Raw genomic sequence first — 24695 nt, forward strand, 5'->3', positions numbered from 1 at the left:
AAAGAGCCATTTTGTGCATTTAGAATAGCCTGCACATCAGAATTTATACTGTTCAAAAAATTCTTAATTTCACATTTTGGCTCTGATCCAAAACAGTAATCACTAAGTTGACCAGTAAAACTGCTATGGATAAATGCATAGCGTGGCTGCTTTGCTGGTCTATGATTATCGGGTGTTCCAAGTTTTCTTTTTAGACCAGATGTAGATGGCTGTGATGAAGTAGAAGGCTGTACATAACAAGTACACTTATGCCTTTGTAATATGCTTTGCTAAATATTTTATGGCATTTGGAGCACATTTTAGTAGGCTTTCTGCATTTCTTAGGATCACAATTATTACAGTACCTAGCCCAATTAGAACTAGATATATTTTTATTACACTGATTGCAATATTTCAAGTTTGGCATTTTTATTGTTTATTTATGTAAAATGTCTTGGGCCAAAATAACAGAACTATGCATAGTATGAAAAACAATTATAACAGCAGTTAGTGGCTGAGCGGGTGCTTTTATACCCAGACATCAGCAGTCACTAGGCTCTGGTGATCCCCAATGTAGAGTAGTTTTGCTCTATTATGCTGTTGTATAACAGACTTGAAATTAGTTGGGTACAATTATATTATACCAAATAGAATTAACGCAATTGTTATCCAAAAAGCCAATCAGTTTGGATTTTCCCACAGCAATAGAAAATTTAAGTACTAGCAAATGCTTAACAGCATAGAGCTTTTCATAAATATTCCACAGTCCAGCATTTGCTTATATGTTTTTAAGACACAATTCTAGAGTTGATGTTGTTGAGTTGGTGTTTTAAGTCCAGTTTGTACACAGTAAAGCTAATCGGAACTAAGCCCACACACTATACAAATATCAAACCCAGGAGCTTCTTGATTACAAGGCAATAATACCAACACTTTGCCATCAGGGAGACCCACACAATCTACCGAGTATCAAACCCGGGAGCCATCAGCTGGATATCAGCTAATACAGTCAAAGTTGGACTTTGGATCTGCAGTGAATATTCTCAAAGTCTCACATGTGGAGATATTATTCTGCCACATGTATTTCAATCTCAAACACTCTACCGAGTATCAAACCCGGGAGCCTATTGATTACAAGGCATATAAGCCAAGGGGCTAGGCCCACACACTCTACCGAGTATCAAACCCGGGAGCCTTTGATTACAAGGCATATAAGACATCGGGACTAAGCCCACACTCTACCGAGTATCAAAAACCGGAGCCATCAGCTGGATATCAGCTAATACAGTCAAAGTTGGACTTTGGATCTGCAGTGAATATTCTCAAAGTCTCACGTGTGGAGATATTATTTCAGAGCATAGACTTCTGGAATTGGAGTCAGTAGCGCGTGTCAGGTCTGCATTGATAATGTCCTTTTAGTAAGAATTTTCCCTAGAATTATACAGAAATACCAATTAAAGTTTCATGCCATTCCAGCGAATTGGAGTCACTAGTGTGTGTCAGGTCTGCATGAGAGCATGCAAAGGGGTACTATCCCTTTAGTCAGAATTTTCCTAGAATTACACAGAAACATCAATTAAAGTTGCATGCCCTTCTAGCTTATTTCTGTGTAGATTATCCCATGCGTGCCAGCAAAGTGGAATATGGAAAACCCAAGCCTGCATAATTTATTTCCAGGCCAAGCAATGCATCGATCTCCCCGATCGAAACTGTCTAGGCGGTATTTCTGAGCTACGTAATTAGTGCAATTAGTAAGCAAGCAGGTAACATTTCAATTTGCAGCCTGCATTTGTCCAAAGTAATACTGTATTGTGTTAGATCTGTAAGTTGTTAGAGGCACCTACATGAGCATTTTGGGCTTAGTTTTAAGTGTAGCAATAATAATATCAAGAATACTATATTTTTAGCAGGCATACAGACAACAGACTGACAAATTCAGCTTTTGTACACATGGCCAAATCAGTCTGTTGAGGCTTCTTCATTTGTACACTGTAATTCTTCATTTGTACACTAGGGCTCAAGATTCTTTGGATTTAACTGTGTAGCACACTTCGGCAATTGACTCATACAGACATCTTGACATAGTTTTAAGTATAGCTAAATCAGTCTGTTTAATCATATAAGCTCTTCATTTGTATGATTTTTGTGCTCATCATATAGTATTTACTACTACTAGCGTTCAAGGCTATATCACGTGCTTTTGAACCTTTGGGGAATATATTTTGAGTTAGAACTAACACACTCACGCAATTGTGATGCGACATTTTCGTAACAAATCTGACACTCCGTTATCGTTGTACGCTTCCGTCATCATATCATCCAGAATCACCAGACACGGACTATGACTTGTGATCACTTTGTAGTCAGGTATTCCGTTATCGTGTTCCACACCCTTTAAGTCCGGCGGATGAAAATTTGAACCTGTACACCAAAGAATGTTTGTAAAATCTCCTTCGATGGTATCCTCGCGGTTACGTAGCAAATTGGTTACAAATGTTGATTTTCCGCAACCACTCGGTCCGGCAACGATACAACGAAACGGTTTTTTCCATCTCAGTGCCATCGAATCTACTAATCTGGTTGATTAACACGCGCCTTCGCGCCTTCATTTATGTTCTAAGTCTTGGTACCCATGTGGTAGGGTGTCGAAGGTGTCATTTTTCAATCGCCTTTTTGTGTTCACAACCCGGTAGGTTTTCTCCTGTGGTTCGCTTACCAGAATAAACGAACTTTTTCTGGTGATTTTTTTTCGGATATTGTACTGTAATCTGTCTTGTTTCCTCAAGTTTCATAACAAATTCCTTGATAACATCGAAATCAATTGTCATACTAGTACTATAGTCCAATGTTATTCCTTTCACTTTCACCACTCGACATTTCTTTTGTTTCTCCGGCGACCATATACTTAATGCGTAATTCTTCGGTCCACCATCTACAAATTCACGAATGTAGGACCCTTCAGCAAATTCCGCCAACTCGTCTGTCAAATCACCGAGATAATCTCCCAAACCTAATTTACCTCGGTTCGTGTCTGTCTCCCTGAATATCACACTATCCGTGTCGCAATACAAGATATCCCCCTGTAACGTATCCAACAACTTATATAAACGCAGTCTGGCAACTGTGGCCGTGTACGCTCCTATGGCAAAGTTACCCTTTTTGCTGGTGGGTCTACATTCATCCAGGTAAGTCCAGTTTACAAAAACTGTATCGTCGTTCACAAACAACAACTGTTTCACTTTGATAAACGGTTCACTTAATTTTTCAAACAAATCTCGTGGTTGTTTGATTATGGTAGTTTGGGGTTTGTTTGGATTTTACCCTACAGTGAATTCAAACATAGTTTCGCCACTGCACGTAACCCAGGATTTTTTTCCACTTTTTCCTTTCGAAGTTCGATCCCTTCGTGTTCACGATAACGACGAAAATACTCTTCCTTCTTTTTCTAATCCGTACACCACGTAGGCCAACCACTACTCTCCCGTTTGATCTGAATTAACGTGTCCACGAATTGAGCGAACAAACCGCCAGTCTGGGTTCGAGGATCGTAAACCTCACTTTGTACTTCCACACCTCGTACACGTTCAGAATTTTGTACCCTTTTTCCAAAGCAACACGAACTTCATCCAACACCCACGTTCCCACAATAGCTCGCTCCTCATCCGTATGCCGACACCCATCTTCTTTTCCTTCTAACTGATCACACAATAGTGCACATGTACGACACAAAGGAAACAACAGTTTTCCACCGGTCTTTAACGGTAACACAGGAATGTACAATCGTTTTGGTGGTAGTACCCGTAGTTTTACAATCCCATCCATCTCCAACATATCCTCCGTAGTGGGTACATTCTCACCGAATAACACCTCTGAATGACCTACCGGGGCCTTGGCGAATTCATTTACCGTAGGATACAAGGATGTAATGTCGAAATATTTTATTTTCTCCTCGGAACCTGACATCGATGAGTACATTTTGAACACTTCCACCGGACCTCCATATAGGCATCCCGCACTCTCAACGATAGACATTGGAATGTTGGGTGTTTTCCATCACGCTACTTAGTTCAGGACGATCTTTTAATATCTGGAGAAACTCACGCTCCCACATTTCGACTACTGTATAACCCTAATTACAAAATAGATCCGATATACTCTGGGTTTGTTCGTATCGTGCTCCCATCGTGTCCTCTGGATCGGACTGTATCTTCTTCGATACCGGACTGTTTCCTTCCTTGAAACAATAAGGACAACCGTGAAAGTAACACCCATGATACTGATACATGGTCTTGATGTCTGCGTCGTATCCATCCACAGGAATACCATTCACAACTTTGTGCTCCCTTTCTTTCCCGGCATACTGTAATTCCACGTGTTCTATTTTCTCCAAAACATAAGCCATTTTATAGCATTTTTCGATTGGTCACCGATCTGTCTGTAACCATCGTTGGGATTTATTCCCACCGTACTAGGCGGAAGAAAATTACGTGTGTACGTCAAGGAACAGGCAGATGCACTCGTGAAGCATTCTACCAGAATATCCACTCCGGCTATGTCCAGAAAATGTTTTCTGAATTTCAACACACAAAGACGTAACACGGTAATATCCTGAATTCAATATCTTCGACACTCGTATGCGTTGTCGTACAGTACACACCTATCGGCTTCTTGCTCATACCACTGGTAAAATGTCTCCCGTTGTTTCGAGGACATATGGTCTGGATCGAAATAACGATGATGTGGCAATGGACCTCTGTAATTCCGATTTGCTTTTGTGTTAAAAAAGTGTGGGTAGAATCCTTTTGTCTCTTGTAGTTCATAGGTTTTCGAAAAATTTGACAACGGCATTTGCAAATGTTTTAGCGAATCCAGAAAACACACCTTTTTGCCTATACTCATGTATATTATCTTTGTCCCATCCATTACAACCTCCGGTTTTTCCACGTCGCGTTTCAACAACTCACCCAACACAAACATCCCATCATATGCTTTAAAATTGTGGGCGACTAAAATAATCTTTTTGAGATATGGCCGTTCGATACATACGTAATCAATAAACTCCTTTACTGGATTCTCCTCGAAACAATGCTGTCTTATTCCACACACGTTACAATTCTTTTTCATGTCACCGTCGTCCATACAAAACCTACACACCTGTTGGACGACACACAAACACGGTTCATGGATATACGTTGATTTACGACCAAAAACGGCGTACATTGTGTAGCTTCGAAATCGTAAAATACAAACAGGTACCGTTTCAACGCGTTTACTTCTCCCCGTCCTTGATGTATTTCCATGTAACACTGGTGGTTCAATTCTTTTTGTTCCTTACACGTTTTACAATATCTGTATCCACATCTGTGTTTTCCCGTGTACGGATGCGTTTCGTCTACTAGTTGAAAACAACCAACTCAACTTCTGATCTGACTACAAACCGTTCCTTACCGTAACGTGTCGTCAAGTGTTTTGCATCACAAATGTCACTGTTAAAGTTTCTGTTACATCTAGCACAACCCACAGTACGTTCCTTTTCACACACAGGATCTGACCGACGCCGAGGACACATACTCTTACAAACATGCCTTTCGTTCCGTGCGAATAGTTATCATTTTTGCAAAAATATGGAATTGTAAATGCACCCACAGGATTTACAATCATTTAGTAATGGTTTGTGTCCTGATTCAAAATATGGTAAATTGAATTTTTGGCATCGGGAACATTTTGTGCAAACACAACTTTCGGCTGTTCCAAACTGTTAAACACAAATATTTTGTATTCGTTACGAAAATACCGCTGGAACGCAGCCAACTGAATAAGACCCCCTCTTGTTTCCTCCAGATTCACGTCTGCTTGTCGACATAAATCCAATGCACATTCCGTCAATCGGTGATCGCCATTAATGAACATTTGCTTATGTTGACGAAAATATTCAGGATCGCTTTCTTTATTTGCATACATTATACCGATCACCAACGCCTTTGCAAGACATATCTTCGCATCCTTGGAACCACTCGCCTTTGTACTCTTCACCGTCACCACACTCCTTTTCAACTGTACATAACGTTCCTTCGATAACACACCCCTACCTGTATATTTTCTTCCATATCCTACAGGCATATCGATTACCGACACCTCCATCTCCAACAGATCCGTATATAGAAACGTAGTATTTGATTGGAGAACTCAAGCAACCACATCCCATAACATATCAGGATGCATTTAACTCATTCTACGTAACGATAAACCAACAGGTTTGATACTTTCGTCTGTTACATTTCGCAACACAATACCAATCTTATCTGTTGCTTTATACTGTCCGACGATATGTGACACCACATGGTCCAAACTTTGGTGCACCCATTGTAACGCATCTGTTCCACCCGGTCCATTAAAACCAAACGTCATTGTTATACATTCCGCATTGTATTTTTTTATACGACGAACGCCCACCTTTTTCAAATTCACATATTTATTGTACGGCACCTCAAGACGACGATTTGTTTCCTCTTCTCCTACACCTTCTTCGTCTACTCCATCTCAACCTCGATCGCGATGATGTACCTGGACCATCTTGATTTCCACCGGCAACTTCCACTTTCAGACGTTCCAATACATCCAATTTGCTACAAGGTTCCCCTTCACCCATTAATCGAATCACCTCCTGCAGTATCTCTACCCAGATATGACTTCAACTCAACTTCACACAACCCCAACCGACGCAACAACAAACTACTCCCAAACGCAAAACACGATCACGGAAACGACAACGATCCGACGCTAACATTACTCTTGGCACCTCGTAATACCTGGCGACCTCTGAAAAACACACACGTTTCTGCATTCAATACACACTAATCTTCTCCCATCACATCCTTCCTTGTTGTACCTGTTCACCTTGAGACGAGGACGACTACTCCCACCCTAACATTCCGTACCACACCCAGTTCACCTCGATCGATCACGTACTTACATTTTGAAACCACCTCACTTTGGACAAGGACACCCACATTTCACCACAACGACATTTTATACTTACTCACCTTGAAACAACTCTAACATTCCTTACCACACCCAGTTCACCTTGATCAATCACGTACTTACATTTTGAAACTACCTCACTTTGAACAAGGACACCCACATTTCACCACAACGATATTTTATACTTACTCACCTTGAAACAAGGATACACACACATACTTCTCTTTTCCTTATTATACTTACTCACCTTGAGAAACCACGACACCATTCGTTTCCCCTGATACAATCTCCCAACTCCCGCATCACTTCACTTTTCTCGCATATACTCTGCAGAACGACGTAAAATTTACGTTTTTCCTCTTGGCCTACAATCTCCGGATGGGTATGTTGATAATAATCAAATAGTGAGGCGTATTATCACGATCACGAAAGTAGCCTCCAAGACGTTCCATCGTATGCTCCAAACACGTCGGACAATTTTCTATCACATACTCTCCCGAACAATAATCCGAATGATACGTCAAACATTCATGACCCAATTGATTTGCATATAATTTTGTGCTGTTTGACCAGCGTGAAATAACCTATTAAATGACGTGTGTTTGAAAAAGCTAAGTCATGTAGGTTAGACGTTAGACCACGGTTTTTGTAATGACGTCATTGCGGGCAAAGCGGCCACGAAACAGACAGACTTGAAAGGCAATGAGGGATGGATTAGATTTTTAAAATGTAAGAAGTGGGCACATGAGGAGTTTGCCTGTTGTGACGAAGAAGTGGATGAGTGTGAGTGCGAATTTTGCAAATAGTCCTACGCCAAATACTTTATTTATAGACTATTGATTACGAATTTCTATTTACTTTATCTTGTAAAGATTTCATACTTAAGATAATTCTTCAAAAACATAATACTTATTCTTAATGTGTATTACTTCAGCTTGTGTTGATTGAATACACACTCTGAATCAATGTGATTTGTTCATTTACCTATGCAGGTTAAATGGGAAGGGGCTGGCCATATTACCCAACCTAGGCGGGCAAAGTGGCCACTTGGTACATTTTTAATAAAAGTAAGGTGTCCATTTCTAAACAACAAGAATTAAAAAAATAAAATAGAAATTGGAAGTAAAGTTATTATACTTACTATTGGTCTACGTTTCTATAACTTTGCTGATTAAAAAGGTATGATAAGAATTCATCAAACCTTAGAGTGGCCACTTTACCCTTCCTTCCCCTATTGTGATTTTGTCATATTATCGAATGCTGAATTACATATTGGTTAAAAACATCCCTCTTTTCGTGATTGACTGGATAATATCCGAAATATTTGAAATTTCTAAAAAATACGTTTTAAGGAAAATCATGAAATATAACTCTATAATAGTCTCATTTTCAGTGAAAGTTGATCAAACGTGGGTTGCCATAATATTAAGGATCAAAATGGGCTCACAAACGGGTGCGAGTATTTCACAGGGTATTATAACATATCTGGACACGACGCTAAAGTGCACACCCCTAGAGCCACACCACAAGAAGCAACTGGGTGGAACTAAAAATAAAATACTGTCCATGTATTGAATACCCGTATTATTCTTTCTTCAATATATTTTCCATTCATAATTATTGAGCGACCAAAGTTCTTTTTTATATAATTATTTCAGGTCTAATGGTAAAGTCCATAACGTTACTCCTAATTTCCGCATTGTTTTGTTATTTAAGTACTGCACTTGCTGCAAAGATGATGAGTTGGACATTTAATTATGAGAATCAATTTATTGTAAAGAAATATAGTAATTTCCTTGAAAGGGTGAAGTAACGGCAAATTATAACAGTTCTCATTAATTAGGAAACCATCTCATGCCAACCTTTTTCAGTATCATAATCTGAATCACTATGCTCTAAGTTATTGTTTTCACATTCATTTTCATGTCCACTATAAAGATGTTGATGAGTATATGGCAGTGATTGATGCATGCTAAAAACATTTCCACTCATTGCAAACGCAGAAAATCATTTGCAACAACGTCTCTGGAGAGAAGAGTAGTGTGTTATGACAGGAACAATCAATCTGCTTTTCATACCCATTATATTTTCATTCCTTCCCAGTCTATTAGGCCGGCTAGTATCATGTTTAAACTTTTCTACTCCGTTACTGGCTTTTAAATTCAAATTTTACGATTGAATGATTGATTGAGTTTGTGTTTTAAGTCCACTATGTGCACATCAAGGCTACTCAGTACTAGTCATACAGTATAAAGTTGGATCCAAACCACATTGTTCCTCCACCGGGTATCGAATCTTGGACTCCCTTATTACAAGTAGACGACGCTTCCGCTGTGTCATCAGAGAGGCCATATCAATTTTTACGACTTATGAAGATAATTTCTTTATTTCATTCCCAACAACTACGATATAACTTTAAAGAGATTTGCATAATGTACTTAAATATTTCGTGTTAGAAATTACCTCATTTCTCCTTTCACAATATTGTTTCTTTTTTCATATTGATATATATATCTGCCAATGTTTGCTTAATCGCAAACATTTGAGTGAGTGACGATATGATAAAATTGATGAAAAAACATTCACAAGAAACACTCGTACCCAGGCAGGGATTCGAACCACATACCCCTGATGTCGCAGCGCATTGTGCTAACCACTCTGATACAGTGCTTGGCGAAAAGTATTTTCTGATATATTGAAAAACTGAATTTGTGGTTTAAATCTGTGTTGTTGTTTACTTTCATTCTTTAATTTTAAATCATTGTCATTGTATATAAAATATATTAGAAAATATTATTTAAACATTCAAGTATAACTTGGGTTATGTGCAGAGGCATTGAAAGATACGTAAACGTCATATTGCATTATTAATTTTTTATCCTTTTCACGGTAATTTTTCCTTAATATTATGATCTAATTATATTTTTCACGACTTTCATGCAGAGAGACACATAATTTATATGTCACAAAATGTACTGTTATCACTCCCAAGGAAAGAACTCCATGGTCACAAACAGAAACACATTTTTCTGGATACTTTATTTCCATTATTTAGGTTTTTCATAAAAATATCGAAGATGATCATAAAATACAATTACACATTTTCCTACAAAGTAAGTTTTTATGCAAGTCACTATTCTACAGTAATTTTTGTATGTGCAATGATCCTTAGTTTGGAAGATCTTGGGTCAATTAATGATAGGAAGGAAAATGATAATGTAAATGCTTCCAAGTATACAACAAAACAATCAAATATATAGGTTAACTCATTCAGATAAAAGAACATTCACGTAATACGTGATACTGTAGAATGCATTATGTTCACTTTGCGTGCAAGCAGAAAATTGAATGAACGATATGGAAGTGTAATCGATGGGGTAGCCTTGTTTCATACGTTAGACGCATAGTCTCTGCGTAGGGTCAAAATGATCGCTTCTGGAGATACTCAAAACACAAAATCTACTAAAGAAAAGAGTTTTAAATGTGTTCATTTTGCTAAGAAGCATCTGCAAGAGTTCTTTGAGACAACATCCTTTGACCAGTTGAGATACGTAAGCAGCAGTGGGATTCATATTTGGGAGAGGTACGTTAAGTATAATGTCCTTTGGATTAACAATTAGCATGGCTACTTCACTTGGATTAAATCATTACAGTATTATCTCTAGAAAATTTAGTCATATGGTCATCCACTTGTTGCTTTCTTAGTCACATGTTGCTTATTTGTGCTAATGAGGACAATGAAGGGATATCATTAATATACAGCTTAATCTAAGTAATACTAACATCAAGATGAAGAGAAAATAATAAGTGTAAGTCAGAATTACTTACAAGTCAGGTTTAGATATCATGTCATATCATTATTAAAATACTACTGTAATTGTATCTACGTATTTGGGGAACGCGATATACGTAAAATCTGTTGAAATTTGGCAAATTGACAAATCTAATATTAATTTGATTCTTAAGTATTATGTGGATTAGGGTCCAATTCTCTGTTCCCGTACGAATTATACTGACTGGTCAATATGCAGGATTTCCTCTTTCTGTTTTCCATGGCCAAACAGTAGCAACTGAAAACCTTCACTAAAGGAACCGCAGTTTTTCTTCATTATGGAACACTAAAAACATCAACTCTCGGCATCTAATAACTATGTGTAATTTCGTATCGGGATTATATACAAAATAATGAATTGAATGAATGAATGGTTGTGTTAAGTCCACTTTATGCACATAAGGACTAAACGGGACTGAACCTACAGTTTAAAATGGGATCCGAACCACTATAATCCTCCACCATGTATCGAACCCGGGACCTCTTTGATTATAAGGCGACGACTGAAGAATGGCGCAATATATTTAAATGACGCAACAAAAATCCGACGCAGACGTTGTTATGTTACAGCTGCTAACCTTCAAGACATTCGGAGATGAGACCTGTAAAGATGTGGAAGGGGAGGGGTAATTGACCCTTGATGTTGTTTATTGGTGTATGCTAACCTAACATGTGAGTGTGTGTGTTGAAGATACACGTGAGCATCCAACGTGAAATATGCAAGAACATGAATAAATCTGATTTTAAGATAGCGTCAAAAGTGCTGTACCTCGAAAACCTAGCGAGTAAGGTTGCAACAAGGGTGTTCGACTCCTGATAGTATAAAGTGTAAACATTATTATGATTAACCTGTGTGGGCAAAAGTGCATGTAAAACAAACAAGATGGCGGTGAGCGAATAGCTACTTGGTCAGGTCAGGTTAGTGGTTCAAGTTGCTGCTTTGCAGTGAAAAGGTATCGGGTTCGATTCCCTATGCAATCATATGGGGTAAATTTTTATTGTTCCAATTGTAGGTGTAGTTCGAGTAAAGTAATGAGCAACGGTAGCTGAGTGGTTAACACTGCTGATTAGAGTTTAAGGGGTACCGTGTTCGATTCTTGTTTTTGACCTATCGCTAGGTCATAGACTAATATGCATTGACAACTAGAATTGGATCTAGGATTATTATTTTTTATTATTTTGAACTTTAGACATTTCGAAATATATGTCCCCACCACTCGACCTTGGACGACGCCACTGAACTTTCTGGTCGCCATGTTCCTTGTTTAAACTTCATTGTATGTTCATATTGGCTACTCATAACCACATATACTTAAAATTGAGACTCAGCCTAATCTGCAGTTTCCTCCACCTGGGAATCGAACATCCGACCTCTATATTTCAAAACAGCAACATTAGCCAGTTACCTTTTCACGCAACCAAATTGATCCGTCCGTAAGAAATAGAGTAGAAAGCAGTTTCGTTAGTATTTCTTTTAGTTTAGTCACTTCGAAACCCATTTTCACCTTTATTTCCACCCTCCAGAGTACGCCACTGGACATTATGGACGCCGCCTAATATGATTCACTTGCCTGTTATGTTCAGTTTAGGCTAATCGTTACTAGATCTGCAGTTTAATTTTCTATCGGAAGCATTGCGAAATTTGTCAAAAACAGGAATCGAATCCTGCACTTCCTAAATGCCAATCACCAGCACTAACCACTAAGCTATCGTTGTTTACTTAAATATATTTTATACAAATATGGATTCATCGGGACTCGAACTACACCTTCAATTTAAACACTAACAATTATCCCCTCTACCAAATACATAACTGAATATTCTGGCCGCCATTTTCTCTCTATTAACTCCATGTTAAACTCAGATAGGCTAATCGGTGTTGGATGTATAGTTTACATTATGATCGGAAGGATTGTACAATTTGTCAAAAACAGGAATCGAACACGGTACCCTTTAAATTCCAATAATCAGTGTTAACCACTCAGCTACCGCTGCTCATTACTTTACTCGAACTACGCCTACAATTGGCACAATAAAAATTTACCCCATATGATTGCATAGGGAATCGAACCCGAGACCTCTTCATTGTAAAGCAGCAACATGAACTTCTAACCTGACCTGAGCAACTAGCTATTCGCTCACCGCCATTTTGTTTGTTTTACATGCACTTTTGGTCACACAGGTTAATCATAATAATGTTTACACTTTATACTACAAGGAATCGAACACTCAAGACCCTTGTTTACAGAGCAACAACCTTAGCTTCTAGGCTTTCGGGTACTGCACTTTCGACGCTATCATAAAATCAGATTTCTTCATGTCCTTGCATATTTCACGTTGGATGCGGACGCGTATCTTCTACACACACACACTCACATGTTAGGTTAGCATACAACAGTAGAGGTTGGCCGACTTAAAGTTAATCACTATTTAATATTCGCAATTTATTTGCAAGTACTTATAACTAATTTGCACGGGTTTTAATTAATTTGCGCGTACTTTGAATTCATTAGCAAGTACTTAGAATACTTTACATTTATGTATTTGCATGTTTATAACTTTTTATGAATATATAATTATTTATTTTATGAAAAATATGTATATAGAAGGTAATTAGAGGTACTAAACGGTATGCATATGTTTTTATATTCATTACTGCAAAGTATGTAAAGTATCAATCGATAATATTAATGTTTATAGTATTGTTTTCTATGGTTTATGAACCGCTATGAATGGTGTTAATGGTACGAAAGAAGACGGTCCCGGTATTCGAACCCGCGATATGTAATATTATTAATTAGTACTATGTAATAATGTATGTTATTATGTTATGAAAGACGATGGTACGAGATGCTAGACAGAATACTGTCTCCAAATCTGAACTCCGCTCTGATGCCAGACAGAGAGAATGAATTAATATTCCGCGCAGGTAGAGGAGAAAGGAATTTGGGGGAGTGTGCGTTCAAGGTCAAAAGACGTCACAACGTCAGAACAAAGAAGGAACCCGATTCACCAATCAGAGAACGCGTCGGTAGATTTTCAGAACCGGTTTTTCCAAGGTTAACCAGTACGCAATAACAGGGGAAAGCTATGCAATACTGTAGGGCAGGGGAGGGATTGATCCAGACAACAAAGGATGTCTGGAAATGCGCAGCAAGGGTCAAATCTCTGAAGCTATGCGTCGCTTGTAGAACTGGTTTCCGCCGCCAATTAATATTCCGCTCAGGGTTGCCCCAAGGCACAGGACGCTTTAGCGCAGGTTTTTTTTCATCTGTACTATGAAGGAGGGAGAGCTATCAGGGACTGGGCCTACAGTTTTCACCATTTGCTTTTATCACAGGGTAACGAACCTAGGACCCTTTGATTATTGATGTAGGTAGTAAATGTATGTTACTGTGTGCTATTTAACTTAATTTTGAGTTTATTTTTTACCAAACTTTGACTTTATGTCAAACATTTTCACAGCTTATCCTTATTTCTTCTCAAATAACACTATTTGTACTATTCAGGCAACATTTTTTATTAAATTTTGGACTCACAAAGACATTTTTTCAACTTTTAACTTATTATTTTACAATTTTATACCTATTTTTAACCTAAATAACACTATTTATACTATTAAGGAAAGATTTTTAGTTATATTTTCGACACACAAAGTGTGTGTTCTCAACTTTTATCTGTTTATTTCACAAGTTTAGGCTTATTTTTACCAAAATAACACAATTCAATCTGTTCAGGAAAGACTTTTAGTTACATTTCCGACACACTAAGTGTGTGTTCTCAACTTCTATCTGTTTATTACGCTTATTATTACTCAAATAACACAATTTCAGCTGTTCAGGCAACATTTTTTATTACATTTTGGACTCATTAAAAGACATTTTCTAAACTTTTAACTTATTATTTTACAACTTTATGTTAATTTTTTACCAAAATAACACTATTTATACTATTCAGGCAACATTTTTTATTAAATTTTGGACTCACAAAGATATTTTTACAACTTTTTTAACTTATTATTTTACAATTTTATACCTATTTTTAACCTAAATAACACTATTTGTACTATTCAGGCAACATTTTTTATTAAATTTTGGACTCACAAAGACATTTTATCAACTTTTAACTTATTATTTTACAATTTTATACCTATTTTTAACCTAAATAACACTATTTATACTATTAAGGAAAGAGTTTTAGTTATATTTTCGACACACAAAGTGTGTGTTCTCAACTTTTATCTGTTTATTTCACAAGTTTAGGCTTATTTTTACCAAAATAACACAATTCAATCTGTTCAGGAAAGACTTTTAGTTACATTTTCGACACACTAAGTGTGTGTTCTCAACTTCTATCTGTTTATTACGCTTATTATTACTCAAATAATACAATTCAATCTGTTCAGGAAAAACTTTTAGTTACATTTTCGACTCACAAAAAGACATTTTCTAAACTTTTAACTTATTATTTTACAACTTTATGTTAATTTTTTACCAAAATAACACTATTTATACTATTCAGGCAAAATTTTTTATTAAATTTTGGACTCACAAAGTGTGTGTTCTCAACTTTTATCTGTTTATTTCACAAGTTTATTCTAATATTTACTCAAATAACACGATTTGAACGTGTTTTTTATTACATTTTGGACACACACACACACTTACACAGACACACACACAAACATACACGTACACACACACACACACACTTACACACACACACACACACTTACACACACACACACACACATACACACACACACACACAGAGAGAGAGAGAGAGAGAGAGAGAGAGAGAAGAGACAGAGAGAGATTTTTTTCCAAGTTTACAGGATTATTCTCCACGATTACTCAAATAACACAATTCAATTTTTTTCAATTTTATGCTTATTTTACCAAAGTAAGACCTCTTAGTCTATTCGAGAAAGAGTTTTCAATTATATTTTGGATGCAAAAGTATGTTTTGGCAAGTTCTACCCTTTTATTTTACAAGTTTAGGCTTATTATTACTCAAATAAAAACGAAAGTTTGTTTATTTTAGAGTTTGCTGAGTATTTTGTTACTGTTGTACTAGGTAAAAGTTTTCTAAATATATCAGATAGGGCTCTGTATATTTTTGTTTTTGCTATTTTGGAGATGATGCGATCAGCACCACTCTTCATCTGCTTTTTTTATTTTATGTACCCTAATATTATTTTGAGGCTTAATGAATTCTAGAGCCTATTTATGCAGGAGAGAGGGCTTGAAAATTTTGATCTCAGATAACCCACAACTATTTGTCAGAGTATTTTAAAGGATATTTTATACTTATTATGGGCCACTAGAATATCTAAGCTTGCTTAATTTTAGTGCCTGTAACGCTGTTATTGTATTTCTAACTAAGGCTTACTGGATGAAGTACACGAAATGTTTAACATTTCGACTATTTGACTAATTTTTAGTGTAACGAAAATTATTGTGTGTCTATAAAGACTGAAATGCCTTTACCGAAGGGTCCACAACTGGACGCTTACCAACATTGTTTCTTTTTTTTAAATATAACCATTTATCAATATATTGACAATTCACAGGACAAGACGAAGTTCACAGACGACTTACTATATGGACCATAGGTTCACTTGCTAAATGTTTTTTCTATGCTAGAAGAATAATTTAGCCTTATAACCTTTTTCAAGGTATTTTTTAAGTATAACTGGATTTTTTGGGTGCATCAACATTTGGGTTATTTTCATTTGGCTTATTATACGAGGCTACAATCACTATTTGAACACTGAAATTCTCTGATTGAAACTAAAAGCTTAGGCTGTAACTAGGGACTTAGTATGTATATCGACAATTTATAGGACAACACGAACCTTACAAAGGATTGTAGGTGACGTAGGACCACACGCCAGAGCTTTGTTAATCTGCAAGAAGCTCTTACAGCTAATATTACGAGGAAATGAGGTTGATTTTTTACTGTTTCACAAGAATGCTATCTTTTATACACCCAATATTTGATTTTTCAAGTAACTACATGTACCAGAAGCACTTACTAACTAGACTTCGACTTATTCTATATCAGGTGCTAAATTTATAAAGAACTATATTTCTGAGGAAGTACGCAAAAGCAGATTACACGATTAAAGTATCTGAAAAACAGATTTTTCTATGTAAGTATATTTTTATTGACTGGATTATTTAACAGATCAAACAGGAAGACTGCAAAATTCATTAAATGTAGTTCTATCGTATAGGTGGTTTCAGAGATATAAAAAGAACAAATATAAGATTTCACTTTTTTTTGCTTCTGAGGCTAATCGCGACGCTAAGGGTAAATGGCGAGGAAATGTAACGGAGGAGAAACACTCCCAAAAGTTATGGACTGCATGTAAGTTAATACCACAGAGATATTACAGTAGGTGTAGGTTCTACCACCAGAACTTTTCTATTATAATAATACTGGTTATGCTGTACTGTTAGCTAAAGATGCTGATATTTGAGAAACTTAAAAGCTTATTTGCAAAATTTTAGATAAATAATAATCTGTTAGACTGTAAACATATTTTATATCCATTCTGCTAAAGATCCGATGACAAAATTTAAAAATTGTAATCGCCCAGACAGGGACTCGAACCCTGGACAGATAGGTTAAAAGCCTAATGCTATACCAACTAAGCTATCTGGGCACAAGGTATTTTTTTCTTGAAAAGTTAGTTATGTTAAGAAATATATTGAAACATTTGAGAACACTTTTGGTCTGGTTCGACAGAGAAGGAGACAACGTTTCCAAATTTTTACAGACTGGGTGTATTTTTCCACTATAGAGGCCTTCACTATATGTAATTCTAAACGCTAAAGTTCAGCTAGCTTCCAAAATCCAAAATTGAGGTAAAGATTGTGTTTGGCGAGATTAACAAGTTACAATTATATCCAGTTACGGACAAATAAAGCTAAAACTCTCAGATTTACTGTACTAGCCAAGTTTTAGTAACATTTTCCTTCACTATAGTACTAATACCAAAGAAATAGGTATATTTTATTTATAATTTGACAAAATGTACTAGTAATTAATTCACAAAGTTAGGTAAAAAAACAGTATTTTAAAAAAATATTGTTGCTGCCTTCAAATTTTATGTTATTTAGCCACTAGCAACTGGTTTACACTGTTTGACATAGCAAAAGAAGGAATTATTTGTTTAGTATTTTTACTACTTTATATTTATTGAAGAAAACAATTGTACTGTTTAACTTAATTTTTAACAAATTTTTACTAATTTATATATCAAAGTTATGTTATTTAGAGTGTTTGAAGGCGTATAAAGTTAATATTTGTACTTATCAGTGCAACTAACAATTATATTTTACACACAAAAGATAATGTTTACAGTTAAATCACTTGAATCAGAGAATAATATTTTACAGTAATTGATTCATTCAGCACTAGTCAGTACTTTCATGCATCAGAAAGTTTTCTTAATTTTCTATTATTGTTGGATCGAGAAATAAAAGACTCGCTGCTAATATCCTTTGGCTATATTCTCAAGAACATGTACAGAACACAGTAAAAAACATGACAATCTTCATACTTTTTCTGCGCGGGATGACAGTAATATAACACAGCATAGAACAAGGAAAATACTGCACAGGCTATTGCCCGGAAAACAGAGTAAACAATATTGCCAGGTGCCAACTCACATAATATCTAACATCCTCCCACCTGAGTTGGCATATCAAACAATAATAGTTTCTTAGGTAATTTTATCTCTCTCCCACTACGTGTGGTATAAGATTTGGTTTCAGTGGGAGGGAGAATGTCTTTCTGATGTTTCTTTTTGGTTTGTGGGTTAGGTAATGAACTCTTCATTGCTTCACCCTCCACTGCAGTCACCTCCAATGGATACAATCTCTGGACAGGACGAAGTAGTTCACCATGGCAAGTTTTCAGACGTACCAATCTTGTCACTTGATCCTTACCTGGAAGAATCTCAGTTACACAACCCAATGGCCAATTATATCTTTTCATATTGTCAAAACCAATCAACACAATATCTCCTACCCTGACAGACCCACATGCTCTGTTTATGGCCTTTTGCGTTAACTGTCCAAGATACTCATTCCTGAAACGATGCCTGATATCTTGTCTCAACTTCTGACAGTAACGGAGACGATTGTTGAGCATTGAAGAATCCACATGGTCACAATCAGGTACACCCGTCTCCCTGATTTCTTGTAAAAACATAGCAGGTGTTAGAGGAACTAATTCTGTCTCACTTTCATACATGTAGGTAAGTGGACGTGAATTAATTATGGCTTCACAGTCACAGAGGATTGTTGTCATTTCTTCGTAGTACAAAACTGATTTTCCGAGTGTTCTTTTCAACAGACCCTTCAGGACACGAACCAATCTCTCCCAAAAACCACCCCACCAGGCTGCACTGGGTGGAATGAACTTCCACTGGATTCGCTGAGCTGTGGAATATTCTTCAACTTTCTTCCAATCGAGTGTCATAAATGCATTCTCAGTTCCTCTGAAATTGGTACCATTATCACTGTAGATTACAGAGGGTCTGCCTCTCCTTGACACGAATCGTCTAAAAGCCTGGATAAAAATCCCAGTTGATAGAGAAGTAACTAACTCTAAGTGAATGGCTCTATATACTGCACATGTAAAAAGGCATATCCATGCCTTTTTGCCATCTTTAAGATAAACAGGTCCTGCAAAGTCCACACCTGTTACTTCAAATACATTAGCATCTCTAACTCGATCAGCTGGCAATGGTGCTGGAAGAGCTTGGATTGGTTTGGCTGCGTGTCTCCTGCAAGTAACACATTTCGACAGCACTGAACGTACAGCTCTTCTACCACGAACGATCCAGAAGTTCTCTCTTAAAATACTTAGTAATATGTTTACACCTGCATGACATGCTTTCTTGTGCCAATACATTATCAGCAATTTAACGACTGGATGTTGTGCTGGAAGAACTATGGGAAGCCTGAAATTTTCAGTATCTTCTCTGGCAATAATTTTCGTTTTCAAACGAATAATCTTGTCCTTGCCCTCATATGTGCACAAAGAGGAAAGGGATTTGTCATCCTTTGCTCGGAATGCTTCTTGTTGTATTAGTCTTAATACTGCATTTTCTGCTTCCTGAAGTTCGCGAACACCAAGATCTCCAGATCTATGATTCTTCGAATTTCTACTATTATACAAAAATCTTTTGATCCATCCAATGAGTCTAATCACTTGGTTATAGTTAGAGAAATATCTGTAATACCATCTAGACTCAGCATCTTGAGCTTTCATACTAAGCATCGTTGATGAAGGTAGCACGTTCCTTCTTTCTCTGTCAATTTCCTCCTTGTTGATAAGAAACTCCATCGGTGGCCACTCACACGGATCTCCTTTCAACCAATGAGGTCCCTCCCACCATAAGGATCTCAACAACTGCCTTGCATCACAACCTCTTGAAGGAAAATCAGCTGGATTCATTTCACTGGGTACATATTTCCATGCACTGGGATCAGACAGTTTTCTAATTTCTTTAACTCTGTTCCCAACAAATACTCCCCAAACTCCTTCTCGTCGAATCCAAGTCAGCACCGTAGAAGAATCAGTCCAAAAGATAATGGAGTTATCTTTTAAATTCAAATGTTCTCGAATCCTGGTTGCTAGCCTTGCCCCCACCATTGCGGCAAGCAATTCTAGCCGAGGAATTGTACTATTCTTTGGAGCCACTCGTGCCTTTGCCTCAATCAATTGTACGCTAACACCTCTCCTTGTGTCTACCCTCATGAAAACTGCTGATGCATATGCCACTTTGCTAGCATCACAGAACACGTGAATGCTCATAGAGTTAAGTTCATTGGATTCATAATCCCAGCCCATGAAACTTCTGGGTATCCTTACCTCTTTCAACATCGGCAATTCTCGTACCCAGTTTAAGAACTGTGTTCTTATTTCTTCACTAACTTGCTCATCCCATCCGAGCCCCTCTGCCCAAGTCTGCTGAAGTAACAATTTTGGTAGAAGAGTCACGGGACAAGTAAAACCTATAGGATCAAATATACGGTGTGCTACAGATAATATCACACGTTTCGAAACTGTCTTGAGCTCAACATCTTCAATGTCAAAATTAACTGTAAATGTATCGGCTTGAGGATTCCAACTGAGTCCTAACACTGAAGTAGGGCTAATGTCCTCATTAACCCTTTGAGGGACTGAATACTCCCACCCTCTAAGGTCAAAACCTGCTTCAGCCATAACTGCACGTGATTCTCTTATAAATTTATGGAGATTTTTGTGATTGTCTACACTGGTGGCACAATTGTCCACATAAAAGGAACCTCGTAATTTTAAAATAGTATCTTCTGTATAAGCTAAGTCTTCCTTCCCAAAATGACAACTCTGCAATGCTTGATCCAAATGATGTTCAATAACAGCACCCAACAGAAATGGACTGCTCGTAACACCAAACACTACACGAGTATGTCTGAATTCTTGAACCGTTCCAGTATTAATATCGTGCCACCAGAGAAATCTCAGGTAGTCTCTATCTTTAGGGTGTACAGCAATTTGTAAAAAAGCTCGTTTAATATCTGCTATAACTCCAATTTTTCCTTTCCGAAAATGTAGTAAAATATCAGCAATAAGAGCAATCAAGTTGGGTCCAGATTCTAAACATTGGTTCAAAGACTGTTGTCCTTTTACTTTAGCAGAAGCGTCAAACACTGGTCTAATTTTTGTCGTGTTACTGCTCTCTTTCACTACATGTCGATGGGGTAAGTAATGGCCAAAATTCTCTGTTTCATCCTCTGGAACCACCTCAATAACTCCCTCGGACAACCATTCTTGTAGCACTCCATCGTAACTCTGCAACAGATGTTCTTGTTTCAACTTCTGTGTAGTTGACCAAAGTCGTTTTTCTGCTAGATCTTTATTGGTGGGGAGAGGCGAACAATCTTCCTTCCATGGTAACTGTACTTCATATCTTCCTTCAGCATTGAATGTCAATGTCTGCAAAAATTGTTCTTTGACAGCCAGTGTGTGTTCTTCCGCAGACTTCTTGGCAATGGGATCCTTGATTCCTATGGTATCCAGTTCCCACAGATCAGCTACGGCTTCACCAACATATAAATTCGATACCAACAAAGCTGTATCTGATTTTCTGTTTTCACCTGGAACTTTACCCATAAGTGTCCATCCCAGCTGAGTTTCCACAGCCACTAAACCACACTTTAATTTCACAACATGGCCAGTCAGTAATTTACCACAAACATCCGCACCAATAAGAATTTCAACTGGACCTTTCATCTTACCAGTATCTGTTAACCTTATTTGACTTTTGTTCAGCTCATTTAACCAAACACCTGGTGTTACATAAGGAATCTCACCACATATTGTATCTTGATCAAGAACATCAAATGTGCACGAATATTCTCTCTCAATGCTACATACCTTAACATTATAAACATTATGATTACAAGGACTAGACATGGTACCACCAAATAGTGAATGTATCAAACTTTGTTTGCCAATGGAGCTATAACCCATACCTGTTACAAGAGATTTGCATATATACGATTTTTGTGAACCTGTGTCAATAAGAACTCACACATTCCTGCTCCTATTGTAGTTACCTTTCAAATCTACTACCAATGTCTGCATGAATACATGCGGATTTTCAAGTTGGTTTATCAGTGTATTGTTTACCTCAGCATTTGATTCTTTGCCTTCAGAATAATGGTCAGAATCATTATCTTTGTCTGAAATATTAACACACATCAATACAACATGCTTTTTCTTGCAAACAATACATTTCAAATTGGCCTTGCACTTCTTCGAAAAATGACCAAATTTTAAACATGCAAAACAATGCTTTTTATCTTTTAGAACCTTCTGTCTTTCAGAGAGAGACATTTTCTGGGCTTTAAAGCAATCATATGAACTGTGCTTACCACCACAGAACACACAACTTTTCTCCCTACCACCACTGACACTCAACAAATCTGTCGCACTGGGGATAATAGGCTGACGCGGTGGAGAACACCTTTTCTTCCGAACTTTCACTGCTGCACCATCCAATTCAAACCCAGCTGCTGCAAGGTTGATTCGTTCTTCTCCTTCCACTTCAGATCGCAGGAATGACATCAAGGACTGCAGTCTTCCGGTCGGTGTTGTCTCATTATTTTCCTCAGCAGCAGACAATGTTCTTCTCTGCCACACACGCATCAAATCCTCTGGGAGACTGGACTCCACCAATGGAAACAGCATTGCTGCATATTTGTCGCTGGTAACACCCATCGATTCTAATGCTCGAAGTTGGGACTCCAGTGTGTCATACAAAGTGCTCAAACAAATTTTTTCTTGACGGTTCAACACCTTTTGTAACACCAATTTTAGCAGTTCACGCACGTACACTTCCACGAGCATATCATCGCGACCAAAACGTGATTTCATGGACTGCACAACTTTCGGGTAATTTTCTTTTGTTGGTGGAAAACTGTTCACAAGCTGGCGTGCACGAGAACCTTCAATTGTCGCTTGTATCAAATACTGAAACTTGTCCTCTGCAGGAATTGTATCATCTTCATCGATCTTCTTGAACTGTCCCCAAAAATGTAACCACTCTTTCAAGTCCCCTCCAAACTTCTTCAGTTCGATTTTAGGTAACTTGAATCTTCGATTCTTTACTTCCGAAAACGACTCGCCTTGACAGCAGTTTCCTTCCGACAACTTCAAAAAGTTCGACACTTCAATACGTCGCTTGTTGAACGAACACTGATAATCATCCGACACTGACTGTTCTTTCCCTAACTCATTTTCACTAGCACCAGATTCCAACATCAAATCAAAAACAGTTATGTCAGCAGCATGCAGATCACTTGCCTTATTTTCAAGCAACTGGATATTTGCTTGAATAACATTCCTGTCCGGAGTTTGCATCGCTAACTCATTTGCAATCTTCTCCGAAACACGTGTAAAAGCTGACCTAGCCACTGCACGGCTTTTCTTGAGACGATCAATGTCCGTTGACATTTTTCCGATATTTGCACTTACTTCTTCTCCGGTCCAACACAGAAAGAAAAGACAGGTCCTGTCACGGTCGCCAATAAATGTTGGATCGAGAAATAAAAGACTCGCTGCTAATATCCTTTGGCTATATTCTCAAGAACATGTACAGAACACAGTAAAAAACATGACAATCTTCATACTTTTTCTGCGCGGGATGACAGTAATATAACACAGCATAGAACAAGGAAAATACTGCACAGGCTATTGCCCGGAAAACAGAGTAAACAATATTGCCAGGTGCCAACTCACATAATATCTAACAATTATGCATGCTATTTTGTGCTATTCTTAAAATGTATTTCTAAGGCAAACTGGTTTAATTTTCTGCTTATAATGGAAAGTTGACATAGTTTTCGCACAATGCTTTGTACATTCGTTATATTCACTACTTATAATTCATATATTATGCTTATTTAATGTATAACTAACTAACTCTCTAGCCTTTTTAAACCCGAAGGTTCATGGCTGCAGCAACACATGCCTCTCATCTGTTCCTGTCCTAAGCAAGATCTATATACTCCTTTCCTTCCCTACCAATTTCCTTTAGGTCCATCTCTACATTATCCCTACATTTTGTTTTGGTCTTCCTATTGGTCTTTTACCATCAGGTTTCCCAACAAGAATCCTGTATATTTTTTTTCCTCTCCCATTTGTACCACATGATCTACACATCTAAGTCTTCTCGTTTTAATTATTCTAATAATATCTGGACATGAATACAAATTATATACTTCTAAATTATGTAATCTTCTCCACTCATCTGCCTCCTCATCTGTTTTAGGCCAAATATTTTCCTAAGGATCTTATTTTCAAATACTCTCAATTTATGTTCCTAGCTTATACTGTA

At 37.3% G+C, this 24695-nt stretch overlaps 1 protein-coding gene across 1 annotated transcript; it reads right to left on the reverse strand.

Moving 5' to 3' along the window:
• Positions 1 to 1517: 1517 nt before the first annotated feature.
• LOC145992329 (uncharacterized) lies at positions 1518 to 23812 on the reverse strand. The gene is made up of 4 exons (XM_083128712.1): positions 22732 to 23812; positions 18833 to 22143; positions 3538 to 3675; positions 1518 to 1532 (listed from the first exon to the last, which is right to left on the reverse strand). Exons 1-4 carry the CDS (start codon positions 23810 to 23812, stop codon positions 1518 to 1520), a joined length of 4545 nt encoding a protein of 1514 aa, XP_082984838.1.
• Between the last annotated feature and the right edge of the window lie 883 nt (positions 23813 to 24695).

The sequence above is a fragment of the Lepisma saccharinum genome, chromosome 9 (genome assembly GCF_977018435.1).
Source record: "Lepisma saccharinum chromosome 9, izLepSacc3.1, whole genome shotgun sequence".
Taxonomy (NCBI): domain Eukaryota; kingdom Metazoa; phylum Arthropoda; class Insecta; order Zygentoma; family Lepismatidae; genus Lepisma; species Lepisma saccharinum.

Bases quoted from the DNA above. Each gene is read 5' to 3' on its own strand.
- LOC145992329 (XM_083128712.1), bottom strand. From the start codon at position 23,812: ATGTCAACGGACATTGATCGTCTCAAGAAAAGCCGTGCAGTGGCTAGG. The intron at 22,144-22,731 runs GTAAGCACAGTT...ATGTAACACCAG, and splicing joins AAGTTGTGTGTTCTGTGGTG to GTGTTTGGTTAAATGAGCTG. The intron at 3,676-18,832 runs GTAGGAGATATT...TTGTGTGATCAG, and splicing joins GAGCATGTGGGTCTGTCAGG to TTAGAAGGAAAAGAAGATGG.